This window comes from Protomyctophum parallelum (genome assembly GCF_964188405.1).
Source record: "Protomyctophum parallelum genome assembly, chromosome: 13".
In the NCBI taxonomy this organism is placed as follows: domain Eukaryota; kingdom Metazoa; phylum Chordata; class Actinopteri; order Myctophiformes; family Myctophidae; genus Protomyctophum; species Protomyctophum parallelum.
The window spans coordinates 35,592,670-35,610,803 of record NC_139708.1 but is presented as its reverse complement, the minus strand read 5'-3'; the positions used below and the strand labels follow the sequence as shown (position 1 = coordinate 35,610,803).

Here is an 18,134-nt window from a genome sequence, read left to right as displayed (position 1 = left end):
ATGTTCTGTCACGCACTAGCTTCGGAAACCCAGACGTTAAGTCACGCACTGATGACAGCCGAGGATTACTGTAACTGTATGAGGCCACACCCAAAGAGTAAAAAGTGACCTGTCAGAGAGGCATGTTCCATATCGTATGTTCCTGTGGATCCAATGTAGTTATTTAGTCACACGCTCTTGTTAATACTTTGCATAGGTTCAATATTTATGAAAACCCACAGACAGATATATCAAAAATACTTAATATTTTACTATTAATATTTTACTCAATAAATTAATAATGGTGGATTTGCTACTTTGAAACATACAATTATGTGTGAGTGAGCTTTGATTTGGCGATCAATTTGAAGTTTAAATGTTATTATTACATTAGGTATTGTACCCGTTGTCAGAGTACCTGTCCGTCTGTGTCCCTTTTATGCCCATATGGAGTTCTGTATCAGGCATGCCCAAATATTGAGTCCAGGCCAGTCTATGACGCCGTCGCCAGTACTATGACATCATGACATCAGGGTACTAGATGGGGATTGTGATTTTATCAAAAATGTGTTGTACCCCTCAGTCTGTCTTTGTCCTTTTATGGCCATATGTGGAGACCCCTGTACATACAGTTGCTCTGCTTTTAATGCTCATAATACTGTATGTACTCTGTATATATATATATATATAGAGAGCACCTTTCTAAACAGAAGTGCTGCACAGAGAAGTTACACAGGGAACCCGTTTGCAAGGCGAGACCAACTGCTTCCCCCCATGAGTGAGATGCTGCGGTGAAACTGTTATGCTAAGACTGTATGAAATACAGAATACAGAAGTACAGAGATCCTGTTTTTGAGAAGTACCGGCCCACTCATGTCATCCACCTGGCTGCCAAAGTAGGAGGACTGTACCAACACATGAGGGAGAACCTACACTTGTTGGTGAGACAATCTAAATGAGTTTCTCAGCAGCCAACTACTCTATTGTAAAGACGTTCAGTTTAGTTGAAATATATAAGCAGACAAGTTGAGTGTCTTTTCCCGTCTTCACAGAGAGACAATCTGAAGATAAACGATAACGTGCTACAAACAGCTCATGAAATAGGCGTCACCAAGGTGGTGTCTTGCCTTTCGAGTTGCATCTTCCCTGACAAGACAACCTACCCTATTGATGAGACTATGGTGAATAGTTTATAACTGATAGGCATTAACTAATACAAAGAAAAATATATAGCCTTTTACATGACATTGTATATGCAGAGAGGGAGAGAGAGCCTATAGAAATGACAGACTCCATAGGAGTAGTTATAGTATATGGTCCTACAGAAGCAATTATCCTGGTTTTGTAGCATTGTTTTTGTACGGCTATATGACAGAGAAACACGATCTGTTAATTATTTGGACAAAGCTTGTCTTGCATGAATACCTGCTCTCCTCCCTAACCCTTGCAGATACACAATGGGCCGCCCCACGACCCCAACTTTGGCTACTCGTATGCTAAAAGAATTATTGATGTCCAGAACAGGTGAGCTGTGCACACAAACAGGGTGTGGAGGGGACACACAAGTTAATCTGACAACAGCTTGAAAAGCAGCAAATAGTAACCCATACTTTCCTCTTTAGTAGGGAGTTAGAGATATAATAAACACTAAAACCCTATTTTCAATCATTTTCAAAACTACACTTAAAGAAAATCACTTCATTTGCATTTATTTTCTAAAATAGGCAATACAAGTTCACGATGTGTAGCATCATCACCTGTTGTGCTTGTAGATCTGCTATTTTCAATGTACAGTAGGCCTACATGTACTCAATGCTAACCCTGCTGTGGAGGGCTTGGAAGGAGCGAACCGACTAGTGGTGGAAAGTAACTAAGTACATTTACTCAAGTACTGTACTTACATACAGTTTTGAGGTATTTACTCTATACTGGAGAATATCCAATTTTCAGTACTTTTACTTCTACTCCACTACATCTCAGGGGCGAATATTGCACTCTACTACAATTATTTGAAAGATTTATTTACTAGTTACTTTGTAGATTTTGATTATTATTAACATACATTAACCACTTCATCCCTATACATTTCGGCCATTTGAAAATAGCCGATCTACAAGCACACACTGCGCCACAATGTGGTGCTTTGTGAGCTTGTAGATCTGCTATTTTCAAAAGATTTGTATACATTTGAAAACTTGTGAAATTGGACAGTCTGCATAATGAGTACTTTTGGTACTTTAAGCACATTTTGATACAAATACTTCTACTCAAGTCAATTATGGTGTCACGGGATTAAAACAAATCCCAATATTTTCCTGTTTTTCCCATAGAGGAAGGAACTCCTGTGAATGTGTGGGGCTCTGGCATGGCTAGAAGACAGTTCACTTATTCCCTGGTACAGTAGTGCAGCATAAATATTTGCATAAATATACATATTATTTACACATTATTAAATATGTATAAATTGTAAGTGCAGCCTAACCAGTTAAGTGTGTATGTGTTTTTTCCTCGGGATCTGGGCCATCTAATCATCTGGGCATTGAGGGAGTATAATGAGATCATAGAACCCATCATCCTCTCTGGTAAGTTAAGCACTCTACTCTAGTAGATAAAAACCTTATTGTGAAGTACGTTGAGTTTGCGCACATGTAAATGAGACTGTCAATGTGTGCATACATGTACTGTATACAACCATGCTTTCTTGTCTCTGGGTCACACAGTGGGGGAAGAGGAAGAGCACTCCATCAAAGATGCTGTGGAGATGCTTGCAGAATTACTGGACTTCAAAGGCCCAATACTTTACTTTGTTTATTTAGACGGATGCTCTGATGATGCCTTATCACCATGAACTTAGTTAACCACTTTCCTAGCTACTCAAAGATTAAATTCCCATTGACAATGAATGGATGATTTTTTTATTGAGTGTCGCTAGCCCCTCCTATGTCCAGCTTTGAGGGTGTGTGTACTGTAAACACAAACATTGAAGACGAAGGTGAGGACACAAATTCTCATTGGCAGGAATTAGATGATGTATGATGATAAGAGCGCCCCTCACTTCACACGGGTGTGATTTTCATTACTTTTGTATGATGATTTGATTGATTGATTAGCCATGTTAGGCTAATAGGGGTGAACCATTAATACTTGCAATAGTTTTTAATAAATATTTTTACTGGTATATGCAAAGATTAATTGCACAAAGTTCTGCTAGGATGTTAAAAATACAAATACAGATCCCAATGTTGATTGCATTAAAAAGTAATTGCAATATTGAATCATCTGAACCACTGTATCATATCGTATAAATATCACCAGATTCTTGCCAATACACATACTATAGGATAGGTTATAAAACAGTTTATTGACCATATGACAAGTGTTTTCTTTACTAAGAGGATACAAAACTCCTTAATGAAGAAAAAGGAAAAGATAACAACCTACAAGTAACATCTTTTTATTAGGAAACTAGTCAAATAATCAGAATAAAAATAAAAATAAACAGCTTTTCTACCATTCAAATGGAATTTTGCCCATCTGTCTGAGTGTTAGAACGGCGTACACACAAACACACCCGCTTTTATTGTTTATGTGAGGAGTGTATAGCACAGGGCTGGGCTTCCTTCCATCACATTTTCTTCAATGGTTTTTCCCTTTCCTCCTCACCGGGGTCGCTCTCGTCAAACCTCTCCCCATCCACAACACAACGTGGCCGCCCCCTCCACCAGTCACTCGGTCAGGTAGAAGTGCATTTTGTCGTTGACGTTCTTGCGCTCGGGGTTGAGGCGCTTCAGGATCTGCGCCAGCACGTTGACCGTCTGCTCGCTGCTCAGGCCCGTGCGCTTGGTCTGGAACTTCTTCAGCAGGTCCTTGGTGGTCATGGGCTTGCGGATCAGGTAGCGACGCACCGCCTCCTCCGTCAGCTGCACGTCACTGTGGGCACGAGAGGACAGGTGGTGGTGGTGGTGAACGCAAAGTGTTTTTTCTGTTGCTAGCAGCAAGTACTGTCACCCGATTCGACTGTTATCAATAGACAAGACCGCAGTGATCACTTAGGATCAGTACGATTGTTTTCGACGAGTATGGGCATGCTCTGCCGACTGATAAAAAAAACGACAGGATTAAGGTTGGCGAACATGCGTTAATATTAGGACCGCGCTGCGACATGCTTGCGGTTAAGTTTAGGGGAGGGTATGAGGAGGCTTGTCATTTTCAGTAGGCTCCCAACATGTCCAGTAGACCTGACTAGACCGATAAGATCGGTTAACGTGTCATCAACGCCAATCGCAGCCATCAGGCTCCAGACGAGCCGATCGGCTAGATAAGATCGGCGTAATAAGTAACCTACTGGGAATTATCGGTTGATTTTCGGTCGCAACGGCTGGTACTGTATGCTGTTGTATACAAACAAAAGCAAATGGGTACTGATAGGCTGTGTTTAAGGAGGGTGAAACTGGAGAAGAATGGGGCCAATGACCAACCAAAACCACTCATGCAAATGTTGTCCCTGCATGTTAATATCACTCTCCGACCCACACAAGAAATCACACACAAACATCTGTTTTTGTAATGTAATTTAAACCACTTAATAACTCTAAACCTCTGTTTGAAGAAAAAAAAGTGTTTATGGGGAAAAATAATGTTTTTTCATTTCCTGTGATTTGTGGATCAAGTTGTTGGAAGGGGACACATTTGGTTTGGTTTGTCAGTTATGTCGACTAACTTATTTGGTTGTACAGTGTCTGAAGTGGAATTAATACACCATAACCCTTTACGACCTGAGGCCGATATTCCAAGATGCTGCAAGCTCCTATATCTGCTATACGCAAAAATCTAACATTTCCCCGTTAGGACGGGTTAAAGGTGAGGGATGTGCATAACCTTGCTACACTGCACCAGACGTGCACCAGACGTCGACTGTTCCCAGGACTGGAGGAGTTCACCGAGAATGACGTGAGGGCCTGTGTGCTTTGTTTTTGAATACATTTGCCATTGCATTCAAATGTGTGGCGGCCCTTGGGGTGCGACGTGACGACAAAAAAAGTATATGTAAAACGGAGCTAGAGAGAGAAGGTACAACATAAGTTAACGTTTACCTAGTGCTGGGGGTTGATTTGCCAGACGCGGGCTGGGGCGTGCTCTTCCCAGAGCCAGAGGCAGCAGGACTCTGACTGTTGGGCTCCATCTTCAGCCTCTTGGCAGCCGGCGTGTCAGTGGCGCCACTTGGTGGCTGTCTCTTACCTGGTGAGGATGTCGATGATGAGGGAGGGGTTAACGTCAGGACTCAGGAGACAGTAATTAATAATCACAGAACTCACAGATTTTGGTAAAAGTACCATTGCTAACATATTAATTATTTAAGAGGTGTGTGTGTGTGTGTGTGTGCATGTGCGGCACTGTGCGCACGTGTGTGTGTGTGTGTGTGTGTGTGTGTGTGTGTGTGTGTGTGTGTGTGTGTGTGTGTGACATCTGTTTGATGACATGTCTTGCTCCCCTAGAGACTGGCTGTTCCGGCAACTTCACATACGTTCACAAGCATAGAAGTTGTGGACTTTCCCCTTGAGAAATAACAGTGTTCTAATTCAACTATTGTTGTTCCCACAAATGACTGAGTCGGTTGGTTGGTTGGTTAACGCAGTCTCGCTGTTCTGAGGTTCGGTTCGGTCAGCGCCGTCCAATAATTAAATGGCAGAGGTTGGACAAAATTGGATTATTTTGTTCCTCACCTGATTCTGACAGGACATTAGGTCTACTAGCCAGGATAAAAAAATCTACCCTAATCTGCTCACTGCTAATAGCCTAAATGTGCCTTAATCCAAGATGGCCCTATGAAAACCCCCTAGTTTGACATGTCACAATATTGCCTTATAATAGGTTATCAATAGGGCCATCTTGGATTAAGGCACATTTAGGGTATTAGCAGTGAGCAGATTAGGGTAGATTTTTTTTATCCTGGCTAGTTGACCTAATGTCCTGTCAGAATCAGGTGAGAAACAAAATAATCCAATTTTGTCCAACCTGAGAGGAATTTATTACTTTATTTACTGGACTTTGCAGACTTTTGATCGCACCCACAATCACTACAACAGTGTCTCCTGTTGGCCCAGGCCGTGGCGTAACGGTCTGGGCACCGGACTGGTGATCCAGTCGCGGTGTGCCGCGGGTTCGACTCCCGGACCCGACACGGCCTTTACCGCATGTCATCCCCCCATCTCTCTCCCGTTTCCTGTCAGCCTACTTTCTATCCCTTAAAAAAATCAATAAAGGCGTAAGCCGCAAAAAAATATCTTAAAAAAAAAAAAAAAAAACAGTGTCTCCTGTTCACCGTTTCCCAAACAGTGGGTCGAGACCCATCTGTGGGTCGTGGACACATTTTATGGGTCCCTACATTTCCTACATTTAGTTTATAATTATTTCAAATTAAAACTTTCAAGTTTTTCATGACTTAAAAACAAATTCAAAGTAATGAAAATAGCCGATGTACAAGCTCACAACGCTGTGTGAAGTGACGGGTTGTGAACTTGTAGATCTGCTATTTTCAGTAGTTTGCAGTGTTGATTTTGTAAGTAAAACTATGACGAAAAATGTTCGTCGACTACCTTTTTTCACTGACAAAACTAAATGAAAACTAAGCTATGATGACTAAAACTAAATATGTTGACAATTTAGTCAACAAATATAAAAGTTAGGGTCATTTTACACTTGGTTGCATGCTGGAAATAGCCGATCTGTGAGCTTGTAGATCGCTATTTTAAGTGTAAAATTAGCCATTAAGACGGCATCAAGGCCGGCTAAAATACAAAAAAAACTAAATGAAAACTAAAATCAAAATGTGCTGTCAAAATCAACACTGCCTGAAAGGTTTGGGAACCACACCATCCTAGTTCATATAATGGCATGTGCATTTGAGTGAGCGAGGATCTGTGTGTAAGCACCTTGCTCCAGCTTGCTGGCAGCGGCACGCAGCGTGCTGGATGTGGAGGCGGAGTCTATGGACGGTGTCCCGGGACGGCTGCCCGTCTTAGAGCTGCCCCCGGAGCCGCGGCCACCCGCGCGCTTGGGAGGCGTGCGCTTCTTCTGAGACCGGGAGGAGGAGAAAAGAACGGGCGTAAGCGAAAGAAGAATATATTATACGTAATTAAGTAAGCCTAGCTGAGTCATGAGGCCCATAGGGCAGGAGCCCATCTTCTGTTTCTGTAGCGTGAGGCAGCTTGATGTACAAGTACACCCCCTGGACATGACGCTAGTATGTCGCAGGACTTGCCCCCCAATCCAACCCTAGAGTGCCAAGCAGGGAGGCACTGGGTCCCATGTTTATTCTTTGGTATGACCTGGCCGGAGATCGAACCCCGACCTCCCAGTCTCAGGACGGACACTTTAACCACAAGGCCACTGAGCTGGTATACGTCATTTACACAATACCAGCTAGAACCAGGTTTCAACCCCATCGAAACCTGGCCAGTCACAATGGCCGGTCACACCCATAGGCCGGTCACAATGAATTACATAATCACCTAATTGGAATTATTTTAGATAATCGCAATTGTAATATATTTCCATATTGGAAAATGTTCACATTTTCCAAAAATACAAGAAATAGTTAATCTACCAGCTAGATCAGCTGTTTCAGCAGTATACAATTATTAAATGTCTTCACATACTTAGTTATTTGGTTATTTGACAGATCTGACCAGTGCATTTGTTTTATTACAAAGCATAAAATGCAAATAGAAATTAAATGTTTTATTCATATGTTCCAATCTTCAATGCCAAAAACACAATTAAAATGGTTAATTGTCTACTTGCGTTGTTTTAATGACAGCCCTAATCCCCATTCCTATACTTACCACCATAAAGAGAGCAGAAGCTGCTCCTTCTCCTTCAATGTCACTGTCATCTGAGCTATCCGACTCTCCACTACTGTCTGCAAGGCAACACACAAAAAACACATTTATACTTTGGCGCTCCTATGTCGCACGGCAAAAGCTGTAGACGTGCCATTGCTGTTGCGAGACATCATCGTGTAAATTAAGCAAAGCTCTTCTCAGAAAATGGCAATAAAACATAGCATAATGTTCAGATATTAGTCAGTCAGATATTTTGTTCAGATCATCTGTTCTAGCCATACAATTATCAGTACCTTTCTTCTTTTTCTTCTCCCCTTGGACTGGAGTCTTCTTCCCCTCCTCTTCCTCCTCATCCTCTTTGCCTTCCTCTTCGTTCTGCTTCTCCTCCTCACTCTCTTCTTCGCTCTCGGAGGCCTCATCAATTCCTGCAGATTGAGTGTGGTAAGGTAGTAAATTGAGTAGCAGCAATTTATCAATCAAATACATGCAATGTTCAATCATGTCTGGAGGACATCGGGGACCATACAAATCTGGAACGTTGAAGGTTGGGATTGCATGCTTCACATGTTTATAACATTCCCATTGTCAGAGTACTCGCTGTATCTGTTGTTAGGAGTATGCAGTGTGGTACCCGTTAGAGCCCTGCGTGGATGATTTCATTTTTTGACCGCCCGCAGTGACCAGCACTTTAGGGGAAATTACGTTCTCCTCTGACATATTCATATCTTGTTAAAGTATATAAATTCTGTATCTGGTTAATTGCAGGAGGATGCAGGATTTTGTGGGTCCCGCTGGTTTTATATTGACCGCCTGTTCCAGACTGCAGGCATTTAAATACCACGCTGGGTCCCACTGGATCCCACTCCCGATGCAAGGCTCTAGTACCAGTTACCTACACAATACAGATGCTATATATATATAGATAGCGGGCACTGCTATACACTTATACTGCGGCACAAACTTGAAGCGAAGCTCGGCCAATCCGTGCAATCTATGGGTTGGGGTAGCCAATCAGGGATGCCAATGCCTTCAACCGTAGTTGTATGCACAGGCACAAACCCTTGTGCAGGTAGGAGGAGACATGTTCTGATAGGAGGAGACATGTTCTGATAGGAGGAGACATGTTCTGGTAGGAGGAGACATGTTCTGGTAGGAGGAGACATGTTCTGATAGGAGGAGACATGTTCTGATAGGAGGAGACATGTTCTGGTAGGAGGTGACATGTTCTGATAGGAGGAGACATGTTCTGAAAGGAGGAGACATGTTCTGATAGGAGGAGACATGTTCTGATAGGAGGAGACATGTTCTATAGGAGGAGACATGTTCTATAGGAGGAGACATGTTCTATAGGAGGAGACATGTTCTATAGGAGGAGACATGTTCTGATAGGAGGAGACATGTTCTGATAGGAGGAGACATGTTCTGATAGGAGGAGACATGTTCTGATAGGAGGAGACATGTTCTATAGGAGGAGACATGTTCTATAGGAGGAGACATGTTCTGATAGGAGGAGACATGTTCTATAGGAGGAGACATGTTCTGATAGGAGGAGACATGTTCTATAGGAGGAGACATGTTCTATAGGAGGAGACATGTTCTGATAGGAGGAGACATGTTCTATAGGAGGAGACATGTTCTATAGGAGGAGACATGTTCTGATAGGAGGAGACATGTTCTGATAGGAGGAGACATGTTCTATAGGAGGAGACATGTTCTGATAGGAGGAGACATGTTCTATAGGAGGAGACATGTTCTATAGGAGGAGACATGTTCTGATAGGAGGAGACATGTTCTGATAGGAGGAGACATGTTCTGGTAGGAGGTGACATGTTCTGATAGGAGGAGACATGTTCTATAGGAGGAGACATGTTCTATAGGAGGAGACATGTTCTGATAGGAGGAGAAATGTTCTATAGGAGGAGACATGTTCTATAGGAGGAGACATGTTCTGATAGGAGGAGACATGTTCTGATAGGAGGAGACATGTTCTGATAGGAGGAGACATGTTCTGATAGGAGGAGACATGTTCTATAGGAGGAGACATGTTCTGATAGGAGGAGACATGTTCTGATAGGAGGAGACATGTTCTGACCTTTGGGGACAGATTCCTCTCCTTTGCTAGGTTTGTTAGGTCCTTTCTCCGGCTCCTCCTCTGAACTGTAATTGGGGAGAACAAAGACAGATGCCTGTGTGTGCATGTATCCTGATACATATATAAGAAATATATATATATAACAAAAGTCCATACAGTGTGTGTGTGTGTGTGTGTGTGTGTGTGTGTGTGTGTGTGTGCTATTACCATCTATTTAGGGATTAAAATCCCACATGTGTATATTATAACCAGTAAAAGTCAACCTTGTTACTTTGGTCACCAAATTGGTCATTTCATGGTTAAGATCTTTAGAATTAAGACAAGATTCACGTTAGGCTCTGAATGGTTAGAATTGATGTTAGGGTAAAGATTAGTTTCGGCCAGCAGGTCACACAAAAAGCAAAATATGTGACATCCCCACAAAGACAGTAAGACAGTGTGTGGGTGTGTGTGTGTGTGTGTGTGTGTGTGTGTGTGTGTGTGTGTGTGTTCTGACCTGCTCTCATCGGACATGTAATCGACCTCCAGGCCCTCATAGTCTCCATCGTCGCTGTCTTCCAAGGCCTCGTTGTCGCTTCCCTTCCTCTTCTTCTTCTTCTTCCCGGCCTTTCCCTTCTCCTTATCTTTCTTCACCTTGGACTTGCCCTCCCCATCTGGCAGGTACAGATGGATGGATGGATGGATGGATGTGAAGTTGGTGGAGGAGAGAGGGAAACAAAATGTGAACGGAGAGAGAAGTGACCGTGAAGAGAGGGAACAAGGAAGGAAAGATGGGGACAGAGAGAAAGACAATGTTTCAATTAGAAAGGCAGAGCGGGAGTACCTACACAGTACAATTATGTTAATTTAACTCTTGAGCGTAAATATGGATCCACTCATCAACCAATGGGTGCGATAGGAAACTCAAATAATGAGTTACAACTATTTTGGGGTCTTTCAGCAAGAATCATAAGAAAAGAATGTGGCAAACTAAGCTTCAGGGAGAAGAATGACTTCGATGCACCTGCCAAAACACCTCCCCCTCACCCCACCTTCAAACTCACACCTTTTTGAGGGCAATATCCCCTCCTATGCCCAGCTTTGTGTGTTTGTGTGAATCATAGCGATGATTTGATTGGCTGAGCACAGAATTGAGATGATTTGACTGGCTGAGAAAATACGGATTGAGGATAAAAAGTGAGGGCAGAAAATTGAAGACACAAAATTGCAATTGGCCGGAATTAGATGATGTATGATGATAAGAGCGCCCCTCAATTCACATGGGTGTGATTGTTTTTTCTTTCCACTATTCTACTTCTTCCCTCCCATGATACTTCACTCAGGCCTCTTCTCCCATCTCTCCTCTCTCTCATTCAATTCAACCTTACTGATGTCTGTGTTCAAACACACACACACACGACTCATAACAATAAAACTGCCATGCCCTGTATGTTGTGTGTGTACTCACGTGTACTGTCCTCACCCTGTCCCATGCTGCTGTATGTGTGTGTGTGTGTGTGTGTGTGTGTGTGTGTATGTGTACTGTCCTCACCCTCTCCCATGCTGCTGTATATGTGTGTGTGTGTGTGTGTGTGTGTGTGTGTGTGTGTGTGTGTGTGTGTATGTGTACTGTCCTCACCCTCTCCCATGCTGCTGTATGTGTGTGTGTGTGTGTGTGTGTGTGTGTGTGTGTGTGTGTGTGTGTGTGTGCGCTGTCCTCACCCTCTCCCATGCTGCTGTCACTGTCGTCGCTGCTCATCTCCAGGTCCTCCTCCAGGTCGGTGATTCGCAGGTCGCCACCACCGCCCTTCTTCTTCTTCTTCTTTTTCTTGCCTCCCTTTTCACCCTCATCGTCGTCATCGTCACCGCGATCCGTCTCCCGCAGGCGTCTCTGCAGCATGATGCTGAAGTGGTTCACCACCTTGTTTCTCCTGTTGAGAACGTGAAACGTGTGTAATTGTGTGTGCATTTTTGTGAAACAAACATTTCATGTCCATTGCCCCCCCTACCCACAAGAGTATGCACAGACTCTCTCACACGCACATGAATACTAACATGCACACATAATCACCACATAAGAGAAAACTACTGGATGCATGATGTGCTTTTGCTGTGGCCGCCCCTAGGCTTTGTCTACGTTACCTACTCCTCCCCAGCATGCCTAGTCTAGGGGGAACAATCGGCCAAAATAGTCGATCTACAGTACAAGCTGGAAACACGCCACGTGTTTGAATTTGTAGAGTGGCTATTTTTGTTGAATAGAGTCCGAATCGGAATGAAAAAGTGGTCTGATCTGAGTATAGTTAGTAAGAATAAAGGTCAGGACTTAATAAACACTACCCCTCCCTGAATGTGTCAAAAACTCTGCATCTCTGCATGCTCACCTTCCCCACTCCTCCTCTGCCTCCTCGGCGGTGAGAGTGCGGTGTTTGGTCTGCGGTATGAAGTTGTACCAGCCATGGACGGGGAATGCCTCGAAGGCCCCGTCGGGACACTGAGTGAATATGTAGTAGGAGGCGTTCTCCGTCACGCCGCCCTTCTTTTGACCTTTGAATCTGGCACACGCAAACACATACGTTAGCATTCATTTACTGGAAAGAGTGCCATGCACTCATCGGTCTTGTTGTAATGCTAATTTACAAAATATTAAGTGCCAGTTCGCAACTTTGTGTTGCAATGTTTTCAAAGAATTTTGACTGCTGCAAATTCAGAGAGTGGCTGGTTCTTTCCTCACAATATACTTAAGCTGGGCTCACACTACACAAGTTTTAAAGTCAAATGATAATCTTATAAGATTAAACCATGCATTTCCTCCATCTCAGCTGTCCGTGTCAAAAGTACGTCATGGTTCCAGACACAGCTCTAGACAATGCTTGTGATTCCATCAGATGCATTTCAGAAGCGCCTTCACTCCTGTAAACTAGACTCTGGTTCTCTCAGCTATTTTGGTCATGTGCAACTTTCCTATTTCCGTCTAAAATTTATCTTTTAGCCACTCAACACCACAGGATTCTCTTAGCAAATAATCGATTCTGATCACCATGGAAAAAATAAAATCATCTTAATATTGTTCAACTAAGACCAATCCGTTCGATTAATCAGCTATTCTAGGGAGGAAGCCCTAGTAGCACTTGTATGCAAACGAGATAAGTGAGAACACAGTGAAATGAAATGAAGCGAAGGTGTTTCCGAGTTCTCCTACTTCTTGCCGGACTTCCCGTTGACCTTGAGGATCCAGGGCTGGTCCTCGACCTTGAACTCGCGCGTCACCACGCCAAACTTCTTCCGGCGCGCCTCCTCCCGCTGCTTCTTGCCAAACTCGCTGCCTGCAGCGCCTTCACTACTCTCCTCCTCACCGTACATCCGTCGAGCACTCATGTCTCGCTCCATGCGAGCCTGGAGGGAGGGGAGAGGGAAGGCAGAAGTCAGCACAACATGCAAAAAAGAGTATATACAGTATATACTGTGGCGGGAAAAAGTACTCATGTAAAAGTATGAATACTGCAATGTAGAAATACTCCATTACAAGTAGTCCATAATTCAAAATGTACTTGTGTGAAAGTACAAAAGTATTGACATCATAATGTACTTCTAAAGTACCAAAAGTACTCATTATGCACTGTCCCATTTCAAAATGTATAAAAATTGCCAAAATGAACTTTCCGCCACTGTATAAGACATCAAAAGGTTGAAGAATATGAAATGTGACAATGTCGTTGGGTTATTGTTCATTGTCCAGGGAAGATGACTGTTGTTTAGGAAAGGAAAGAACAGTCTGAAGTGATGGTACACACTAAAATAGTCAGTGCTCATTTTACTCTGAAGAGTGTACAAATGTAACAAAAAGGACCTGTAAGGGTACATTTGGACTCTCTTCAGTGTTTAAGGATTTTACTGTGAAGACTGCAATGCCTAAAATTCTAAAAAGTTGATATAGTATATATGGTGCCAAATGCCAAAAATCTAAGTAAAAGAGAACTTTGTTCTTCAATATAGGGAGAAAAAAATGCACACGATGACTGATAGTGACTTACATCCTGTTACCCAGTTAAGCCTTTTATACTGCCATGTTGTAAAAACTGTATTACTATATATATTTTTTTATCTTATGCCTAAAATAGGGAGTTGGGACGCCAGGGTTAATGTGGTTACGGTGGACCAGAGTCCCAGTGCAATGTGGCAGTTATGCATCCATGAGAAAATTCACCTGTGTCCAGCTGGAACAGTTGACTTTGTCACCCGCATTGAATGCCATGATGCTGTACTTCTTAGAGGTATTCCTGTAGAGAAGACAGGCAGACAGACAAATTTGTAGGTATACTCGCAAAGAAACACATTAATCCCCCCCCCCCAATTCATACACAGAACACACACACACTTGCCCTTCTACGAGTTGCGACACATTGTAGATCTGCTATCCTGGGGGAATGTTCGCCCCCAGAATAGGGACAATATAGGGTTCATGTTCATCCATAGCTAGCAATGCTGGCAGAGAATAGTATAGGTCATCTAAAATATGTCAAAATTGAAGTTTAATTTCATGTTCTATTGTACATTATTATGAGGATTCCCATGTTTAAATGAAATGCAAAATAAATAACCTGTGCTTTTCTGGGTAGATGGACAGGTGGAGTGGTTATGTTCAAGTATCTGCCCATTTTATATGGAATACTTGCCTTCTATACTGGAATAGAAGGCAATCTCAGGTTTCTATGTAATAGATATTTGCTTTTATTTGCCCGTTTTGGTCGCTGGTTCTCCTAACATGGTATTGCCGGTATGTAGATTGTTGTGTCTTAATGTGTATTTTAGATGTGTTTGTATTTTGTCTTTGCTTCTAAGACAATAGAAGCTGGGCTTCACTTGATCACGACACTTGAAGGAATAATATCAATCATTATGACATATGTACACAGCCACACACAACAAAGAACAGCATTGGCACACAAGAGAGGCCTTTGACAAGATATTGCAGGCAGCCCAGAATTTTTTGTAGGAGTATCTGTGTTGGCAGCAGGAGGACTCACTTGGGGACTCGTACGGTGTATTCAGTAGCAGAAGAACTGCTACTCCCCTGGAAGACAACAACCCATCCAGAAGAGTGAGAAGACTAGTTGTTAGAACATGTGTTCTGTCCTCTTTCAAATGTGGTCGTACTCTTGTATAGTGATATGCTTTCGCCAATATGTTCAGTTTATTAATGAACCAACTACTGTCCGAGATGCTATGCTTTTGTAAATGTCTCAGACTTTGACTTCTCGTTTCAACTGTTTACTTTATTATAACATTTAGCCAAGTATAATATATGTGTATAGCTGCAAATATATTATGGTAGAGGATATAGAGTGAATACAAAAATAGAGTGAATATGACAGAATGATTGACAACATTGCACTAGTAATTAGTAGTACACCCACACCCTAGACATACCAGTGAAGTCATGGTTGATGCGTGTGTGTGTTCACAATGCAGGTTATCCGGCTAGGTATCCTGTGAAAAAAGACAAACATTACATGGGTGATAGGTGAGCTTGTGGCTTTGTCATTTGGCACAGACCATGCTCCTACTGCTAGTGAGAATTTTGATGTTATTACACGATTAAACATATTTAACAGAAAAGAAAAAGAAAAAAGAGTTTCTGTTGCAATTTGTTCTAGGTTAAGCCTAGCTCTGGTCCATAGCTCTAATGGACCAGAGCTAGGTTAAGCCCTTATTATCGATAGAATGCCTATACTAATATGCACCTGAAGATGGCACGTCCGATTTAGCCAGGTCTTAAAAGATATGCATTGTTATGAAGCTTATTCAATGCCCAAAGAGAACAAATGGAACCTTTTTCCACGTTTTAAAACTGGGAACACAACTGCAGCTGAATTGTGGGTATGCTTGAACCAGTTGCCACTGGCATTACCTTTAAATTATTATGACTGATTAACACAACCCAAGATATCGTCTCCCAAGTCCCAATATCACACATTTATGTAATGAGCTGCAGCTGTCTTTGCCCTAGGCCTAGAATGACCGATATTCTAATCTAATCTTTACACTGCGTATATTCCAATATAATTCCATGAACAGCGAATGCAATTTCCTGGAACCATTCATCTCGGCGGTGTTTTGTTGTGCTCACGCGTCAATGTTTTAATTTACTTGTTGTTCAATAAAGATAAATAATAGTAGAAATAACCAAATAATTATATGCTGTGAATAATGCATTTCTCGATTCTAATCTCCCCCTTGCAAAGAGATTCAGACCTATAGCTCTGGCCCATAGCTCTAATGAAGAGCAGTAAGGCTATGGACCAGAGCTAATTCAGACCAATTCAGACCCACATTCCTCAATGTATGCGACGGGTTAGCCCCTCTCGAAACCCCGTGGGTCAGCCCAATCGATTCGTGCCGAAACGGGTCTCCAAAATGTCAGAAACTTCAGTACCATTGGGTTCTGACTTGTAGGGCTAGCGACGGGTTGGCATTGATCACCACAGCACTACATTTAAACTGCATGGCTACAATGGTCGTATATACATTACACAGTGCGATTACAATGACCCAGCACTAAACATCGTGCTCGATGGAATGCATGCATTGTATGGAATATAAGTATATTAGCCATCCATGACGTTTTTGCCTGGCCTTGGTTTTGTAATTTGTAAACAGAGCATGGTGCGCAAACTAAAGCGCTAATCGACGTGCCTTAGATACACCGGACTGTCTATTTGAACTGCATCACAAATTTGTCAAATATGGGTAACTGCATATGGCAAAAAATACAAGACAGCAAAATTGGTCAAAAGAAAAACGTTTGTACTCACAGACAACCGTTATTACGACAGCGGCGAGTGGGAGCTGTGGGATGTCCGCTCAACTTAACTCATCGGCTGGGAACATCAACCGTAAACATTAGTTCCTATGTTTCCTGGGTTCCAGAGTTGTGGTTTGTTTATTTATTAGCCCCTCCCCGTAAAGGTTTCTGACATTTGGATGTTTCTAAATGTCAGAAAGTAGAAACCTTTACGGGGGTCCGGGGCTATTTATTTATTTGACACTATACCTTCTTGCCAATACTTTAACAATACCGCAATACATTCACAACTATTCTTCAACAACTATTTAATGTGGAATGAAATAAAATAGGCCAATTTCCTTCCAGATCTGCCATATCTCCTGACAGCTTTCAGGTCAAAATGCAACATAAATGTGGTCAGGACTCTGGATGTGTGGATTTGAGAGTAGCTCAAGCAGTTTAATTGAGTGAAATGTAATATCCATGAGATGTATCTATTCAATCCACGTTATTTATTTAATTATTACTGCAGACATGAGTATATATAGTCATGGCACATAATGCACATAATGCAGGAACCAGCAGGTTGCTTTACTGATAACGAGTGCTTCCAAACTCTGACACACTACACTTTGTAGATAATAATTCAAGCTTTTTGTACAGCTGCAATGTTGGTGAGTTTGACGTTATTTAATACAATTAAATAGGACTTTTCTGCTTGGATGAATGGGCTATCTATGGGAAGTTGCACTATAGTTTTGATAGCACATCAGTGAGCTGGATGCAATCCTACCTGGAGGGGAGAGAACAGATGGTGGTGGTGAACGGAACACTGTCCCCTCCCCTCCCAGTGAACTGTGGCGTTCCACAGGGAAGCATACTAGGGCGTTTACTGTTCCTAATATAGGCCTATGTAAACGTCATGACATGAGCTTGTGACTGCAACTTGTTCCTGTTCGCAGATTACTCAGCACTGCTGGTCTCGGACAGGAAAAAAACTGCAGGTTGAAAAGGCCTTCAGCTCTGAACTCTGTAGAATCTGCACCTGGCTCGTTGATAACAAACTATCTTTACACCTGGGAAAAACTGAATCAATTCTCTTTGGATCTAATAGTAATCTCAGCAAGGCATATGGCTTCTTGGTTAGAGTGGGTGACAATGGCCACCAATGTAATCAAAAAAGTCAACCAAAGAACAAGATTCCTCACTGGTCAACAAAAACACCTTGAAGACCCTAACAGGAGCCCTCGTACAAGGTTTCTTCGACTATGCATGCACCTCTTGGTACCACAGGTACTTAAAACAAGGCTCCAGACTTCCCAAAACAAACTCCTACTTGGCCTCACCCCCCGAACCCACCTCACCCGGCCCTGCCCACTTTGACAGGCTGGAATGGCTTAGGGTCGACGACAGAGTACAGCATCTTGCAATGGGTCTGGTCCACAAGATTCGA

At 42.5% G+C, this 18,134-nt stretch overlaps 2 protein-coding genes across 2 annotated transcripts; one reads left to right on the top strand and one right to left on the bottom strand.

The window, feature by feature from the left end:
• Positions 1-794: 794 nt before the first annotated feature.
• Positions 795-2,827, top strand: LOC310868619 (GDP-L-fucose synthase-like; the record flags this gene model as incomplete). The annotated part of the gene is made up of 7 exons (XM_083779077.1): positions 795-920; positions 1,032-1,160; positions 1,430-1,503; positions 1,822-1,838; positions 2,310-2,374; positions 2,492-2,561; positions 2,700-2,827. The coding sequence occupies 7 exons, from the start codon at positions 795-797 to the stop codon at positions 2,825-2,827; spliced, it is 609 nt and encodes a 202-aa protein (XP_083635203.1).
• Positions 2,828-3,417: 590 nt separating this feature from the next.
• Positions 3,418-16,728, bottom strand: gtf2f1 (general transcription factor IIF, polypeptide 1). The gene is made up of 14 exons (XM_083780200.1): positions 16,710-16,728; positions 15,325-15,384; positions 14,922-14,968; positions 14,102-14,174; positions 13,097-13,290; positions 12,279-12,449; positions 11,617-11,825; positions 10,412-10,568; positions 9,916-9,980; positions 8,117-8,248; positions 7,824-7,900; positions 6,912-7,053; positions 5,073-5,217; positions 3,418-3,909 (listed from the first exon to the last, which is right to left on the bottom strand). The coding sequence occupies exons 2-14, from the start codon at positions 15,334-15,336 to the stop codon at positions 3,705-3,707; spliced, it is 1,629 nt and encodes a 542-aa protein (XP_083636326.1). The 5' UTR covers positions 15,337-15,384; positions 16,710-16,728; the 3' UTR covers positions 3,418-3,704.
• Between the last annotated feature and the right edge of the window lie 1,406 nt (positions 16,729-18,134).

Coding starts and splice junctions, on each gene's coding strand:
- gtf2f1 (XM_083780200.1), bottom strand. Junction 14,175..14,921: donor TACACCGTACGAGTCCCCAA/GTGAGTCCTCCT, acceptor TCTTCTCTACAG/GAATACCTCTAAGAAGTACA. Junction 10,569..11,616: donor TGACAGCAGCATGGGAGAGG/GTGAGGACAGCG, acceptor TGTACCTGCCAG/ATGGGGAGGGCAAGTCCAAG.